The 6,060-nt window shown below is 41.6% G+C and overlaps 1 protein-coding gene across 2 annotated transcripts in view; it reads left to right on the top strand.

The window, feature by feature from the left end:
* The window catches only part of LOC130549374 (LIM zinc-binding domain-containing Nebulette-like), a 29,093-nt gene that overhangs the window by 22,916 nt on the left and 117 nt on the right, over nt 1–6,060 (top strand). The window contains exons 4-5 of one of the 2 annotated variants that reach the window (XM_057326578.1): nt 5,115–5,222; nt 5,545–5,569. In XM_057326578.1, the coding sequence (XP_057182561.1) occupies nt 5,115–5,222; nt 5,545–5,569 (133 nt within the window). Of the gene's footprint in view, nt 1–5,114; nt 5,223–5,544; nt 6,059–6,060 lie in introns of those variants that run through there. The other variant, XM_057326577.1, reaches the window with a different exon arrangement.

The raw sequence follows: 6,060 nt of genomic DNA, 5'->3' as shown, positions 1-6,060 counted from the left end.
CTGGAAGACCAGCGAAGATCTGGAAGATCAGCGAAGATCTGGAGCTGCTCATCAGATGCGTAGGCTCTGAAGAACCAAAGGTGAATGAATGAGCACGCCGGCTTCCCTCTTATACCCGGACATCCGGGGAGGAGCCCGGCATGCAAATTTCATTCGCCAATTTTCATTGGCCTTTTCTAAATACTCAGAAGATGATAGGTTCTCAAGACAAACCCCATTCTGTCGGTTCGACACAACGTCGAGAGACCGACAGAAAGGGAACTTTGGGCACGTAGTCGGGCCGGGGTCTCAAGATAGCGTGAGAATGACCGGGCCCGAGTTCTAGGCAATCTGTGGACACGGAGAATGCTTGTAGGTCCGCTACCCTCTTGAGCGTCCTGTGTATTAAAACTGTGTGCGTGTATTAAAACTGTGTGTGTGTGTGTGTGTATTAAAACTGTGTGTGCGTGTATTAAAACTGTGTGTGTGTGTGTGTGTGTGTCTGTATTAAAACGGTGTGTGCGTGTATTAAAACTGTGTGTGTGTGTGTGTATTAAAACTGTGTGTGTGTGTGCGTGTATTAAAACTGTGTGTGTGTGTGTGTGTATTAAAACTATGTGTGTGTATTCAAATTGTGTGTGTGTGTGTGTGTGTGTGTGTGTGTGTGTGTGTGTGTGTGTGTGTGTGCGTGCGTGCATGTGTGTATTAAAACTGTGTGTGTGTTTGTGTATTAAAACTGTGGGTGTGTATTAAACTGTGTGCGTGTGTGTTAAAACTGTGTGTGTCTGAATTAATAATAATAATAATACATTTATTTTATATAGCGCCATTAAAAGTTTCTTTCTCAAAGCGCTGCACAACATATAATAAAACAATACATCACACATTAATAAAACAGAACAATAAAATACTGTATAAAACAAAACAAAAGATCCAGTCAAGTAAAAGCAATCCTGAAATAAAATGTTTTAAGAAGAGATTTGAAAGTGGCTAGTGAGTTTGCCTCCCTGATGTTTATCGGGAGAGAGTTCCAGATCTTAGGAGCATAAGCAGAAAATGCTCTATCACCCATGGAGTGGAGCCGTGTCTTGGGAACATCTAAAAGACCATACTGAGAAGAGCGTAGATTACGACATGGTTTGTAAGGAATTAAAAGATCAGACAGGTATTGAGGTGCCAGGTCATGCAATACCTTAAAACTTAACATAAGGATTTTAAAATCAATACGGTATTTGACAGGGAGCCAGTGTAAAGACTCTAAAACAGGGAAAATATGATCACCGGACTTAGCCCCACACAGAATTCTAGCCGCAGAGTTTTGTACATATTGTAGTTTGCTAATTGAGGTTTTAGATACTCCAGCAAGAAGTGCATTACAGTAATCAATACGTGAGAAAACAAAACAATTTGTCAACCTTTCAGCAACTGAAAAGGATAACATAGGACGTAAACGAGCAATATTTCTCAGGTGGAAAAAGGATGTCTTAACCGAGTTCTGAATAAAAGGCTCAAATGTTAGCGAGGCATCAAAGATGACTCCGAGATTTTTTAGTTTGCTTTGAAACTCCAAGGCAACACCATCAATAGACATTGTCATAGGGCCGGCATTGCGCAGCTGATGGAGAGAGCCGATTAGCATAATTTCGGTTTTGGAGCTGTTTAGAGACAGAAAATTGTCAGACATCCAGTTCTTGATCATAGTAACACAGTTAGAGATATGCACAGTGTCCACATTTTGGCCTGATCTTGAATGAATATAAATCTGTGTGTCATCAGCATAAAAATGGTGATTAAGATTGAGAGATCTTAATAATTCACCAAGTGGATAAATATACATGCTGAAAAGTAAGGGACCCAAAACTGAACCCTGTGGAACACCAGTATATAAGGGACCGACCTTAGATCTATAGCCACCCATACACACAAATTGCCTGCGGTCATTAAGATAAGACCTGAACCAGTCCAGGACTGTCTCTGACAAACCAAATACAGATTCAAGGCGATTATGTAGCACTACATGGTCAATGGTATCAAAAGCTGAGCTAAGATCCAAGAGAATGAGAAGGGATAGAGAGCCAGAATCAGAAGCTATTAGTAGATCGTTAGTAACTTTGACCAACGCAGTCTCGGTGCTGTGCAATTTCCTGAACCCAGATTGATGGGGCTCAAATAGATTATTTTCTATTAGGTGGATGTTCAATTGGGCCGCAACTACACCCTCTAAGAGTTTAGCCAGAAAAGGAAGACTCGAGATCGGGCGATAGTTAGAAAGAGAGTTCACATCAGTGCTTTGCTTTTTTAAAATGGGAGTGACAGCAGCAGTTTTAAGTGCTACAGGCACAACACCAGTTGACAAAGAATCATTTATTATGGCAAGCACTGAAGGACAAAAATAATCAAAGCATGATTTAAAGAGACTACAGGGCAGAAGGTCGAGTATGCAGGTGGAAGCTTTCATTCGAGAGACTTGCTTGCAGAGAGACTCAGATTGTACTGGATTAAATTTAGAAAATGGCCTACCGGAGAAGGTTAATGAATTAACATTTGAAACAACAGACTCAGAGGAACTACCTATAAGTGTGTGGACATTAACAATTTTTTCCCTGAAAAACTGAAAAAAATCATTACACAACTGATCAGATGCAGTCAAGGAGCTGGAGGCAACTATATTGAGTAATCTGTTAATTGTCTGGAATAGCCTTCTAGGATTATTTTGATTATTTTCAATAATACATGAATAAAATGACGATCTTGCAATATCAATAGCCACTTTATAATGTGCCAGGCGGTCTCTCCACGCTTGGTAAAACATGTTTAAGCCAGTACAACGCCACTTTCGCTCCAATTTCCGGCATGCAACCTTCTCTGAGCGCAGATCATCATTATACCAAGAGGCCGAATGTACAAATGAGACATGACGTGTTTTTTAGGGGAGCAAAGACTTCTAAATTGGATTTGAGAGCATTATTAAATGATACAATTTTATCCTCGAGGGAAACAGAGGGCGTAGCATTTAAAGTAGAGAGAACTGAATTAGCAAAAACAGCATGATCAATCGACTGCCATTTACGAAATGTAATAGTGTGAGTGGATTGAATTTCAATATCAAAGAAGATAGCTGAATGGTCTGAAAGACCTACATCCTTAATTGAGAAATTAGAGAGAAATGAGTCATTTGCAATAACTAAATCCAGTGTGGCCTTTACAGTGAGTTGGGGAATTTACAAATTAAAAGAGATTAAAACAGTCTAAAAGAGATAGAAATTCCTTAGACATAGCACAGGTGTTCTGATCTACATGTATGTTAAAATCACCTAGAATCATGAATCTCGTAAATTTGGCTGATAATATGGACAGAAGATCAGCAAATTCAGACAAAAAGTTCCCGTTTGGTTTTGGAGGTCTATAAATAGTAACCATAGCAGTATGAGGTGCTGCACGATGCGCAGATATACTTAAGACCAGACATTCAAATGATTTAAAAAGAGGAACAGATACCGGATATATGCTGTATTGCAATTTGTAGACCACTATAATTCCACCACCTCTGCCAGTAGTCCGTGAAACGTCAAAAGGTCCAAAGCCCGCTGGTGACAGTTGATTAAAAAGCAGACCATCATTCTGTTTGTGCCAAGTTTCCGTGAGAAACAGCAAATCCAGTTTATTGTCCATGATAAAATCTGACAGAAGCAAGGCTTTATTGTTCACTGAACGCGCATTGAATAGCACGGCAGTTAAAGGGCTTGTAGACACGGCAGCACTGCAATTCACCTCACGCTGTAGGAATGAAAAGTTTGTATAGTCACCACCAGTATGAGACCGAACACTTTGATGAGACCGGAGATGAAGCCGGGGAGTCGTAGGCAAAGGAAAGCCTGAATGGATAGTCCGTAAACTGGGAGCCGGTAAATCCAGCGGCCGCCAAGCGGCCGAGTGGCCATAGTCCGTATATCGCCCCTGGGCCTCCGAGCATGGGATAGGCCGAAGCCAGCGAGTGGATGAATCCAGCGGGAGCCACATAGCAAAACGGCCAGAGCCCCTATTACACTCCTGGGCAGCAGAGAAGGGAAGATTTCCACAGAGCCAGGCTGCCTTTAGCCTAATGGCAATTCCTCCACGTTTCCCTCGTCTCTTCCGGCGTTTTCTCCGGGACACGTCAAGAGGCCACCGGCGCAGGTACTCTGGGACATCCCAGACATGGTTCGTTGAATACACCCGTGATTTTTGCACAGAATGTATGGAGACCGACAGGTAAGTGTCCAAGAGACAATTTCTAATATTCAAAAGCGTCTGGCGATCATAAATCAGAGTAGATGAGCATTTTGAAGCAAGTAGCGACATAAAAATAGCAAAAAGCGCTGACAACGCTGACAGCGACAGACGGCACGCCAAACACACCGGCGCCATCATGAAAAACTACAAAAACAGAAACCGAATTAAAACTGTGTGTGTGATCATGTTTGTATATCCCGGTGGGGACCTAAACCTGAATGCACACCAACACATTGGGACTCGTGTCACTGTGGGGATCAAAATTGAGGTCCTCATGGGCACAAAAGCTTATAAATTGTACAGAACAATATTTTTTTAAATCTAAAACTGCAAAAAGTTTTCTATGATCTTTATGTTTAGGGGATAAAATATACAGTTTGTACAGTATACAACTCATTATGCCTATGGACTGTCCCCACGGAGATAGTAAACCAGACGTGTGTGTGTGTGTGTGTTCATGTTTGTATATCCCGGTGGGGACCTAAACCTGAATACACACCAACACATGGGGACTCGTGTCACTGTGGGGACCAAAATTGAGGTCCTCATGGGCACAAAAGCTTATAAATTGTACAGAACAATATTTTTTACAAATCTAAAAACGCAAAAAGTGTTCTATGATCTTTAGGTTTAGGGATAGGGTTAGGGATAGGGGATAGAATATACAGTTTGTACAGTATAAAAACATTACGCCTATGGACTGTCCCCACGGGGATAGTCAACCAAAGCCTGTGTGTGTGTGTGTGTGTGTGTGTGTGTGTGTGTGTGTGTGTGTGTGTGTGTGCGTGCGTGTGTGTGTGTGTGTGTGTGTGTGTGTGTGTGTGTGTGTGCGTGTATTAAAACTGTGTGTGTATGTGTTTCAGGTGAGATATAAGCGAGACTTTGAGGAGAGTAAGGGACGTGGATTCAGTATCGTCACAGACACACCTGAACTACAGAGACTCAAACAAACACAAGAACACATCAGCAACGTATGGACACACACCTTACAATCACTGTGTGTGTGTGTGTGCATGCATGCGCGTGTGTGTGTGTGCAATTTGGTCACTGATAAAAAAACACAGTTCTTTCATTTTGAGTGTAAACAATCGCTCAATCGAATCGACGACAATGTGACATGTATGTTCTGTGATGAGCTACAGGTGAGAGCTTCTCTTATAACATGTTTCATTCATGTGCTCATGTGATCCTTAACTGCTCTCTGTCTCTCTCTCTCTCTCTCTCTCTGTCTCTCTCTCTCTCTCTGTCTCTCTCTCTCTGATCTCTCTGATGTCATCGCTCATTCTTGTTAAGTGGGGAGTCCAGCGGAGACGATCCTGTGAGTTTATAAAGAGACGAGTGCTGATGATGTTACTGTGGGCATTTATGTTTATATTTATCATTATAAATGAAGATAAACGGATCTGTAATAAATCAATGAACAGAACATGAGCGACTGAAAGTGTTTTCTGACACACATATTCCCATCTGACTTATGTTGTATTTTAATTAATTGTTTAAAACTGCTCAGGTGTTTTCTTTGTATTTTGTGTTGAGAAAGCTTTCGTGTTGTTGAGTGATTGTGAAGCAGCCATATGGCGTCTCTGGCAAACTCACAGACGAAACAACTCACAGAACACATGAAGTCTCTTGTGTGTGTAATTGTGTGATGTTATCGACAGTTACTGAGACGAGACGTGTGTAAGACTTCAGAGACGTTTCATTAAACTGTGTTTAATGTTTTATATGAAACTATAACAGCATTCTTTCACACTGTGTGTGTGTGTGTGTGTGTGTGTGTGCGTGCGTGCGTGCGTGCGTGCGTGCGTG

Source organism: Triplophysa rosa, unplaced genomic scaffold (genome assembly GCF_024868665.1).
Source record: "Triplophysa rosa unplaced genomic scaffold, Trosa_1v2 scaffold110_ERROPOS82188, whole genome shotgun sequence".
NCBI lineage: Eukaryota > Metazoa > Chordata > Actinopteri > Cypriniformes > Nemacheilidae > Triplophysa > Triplophysa rosa.
The sequence above is the reverse complement of the archived record's forward strand: the minus strand, read 5'-3'. Positions and strand labels throughout refer to the sequence as shown.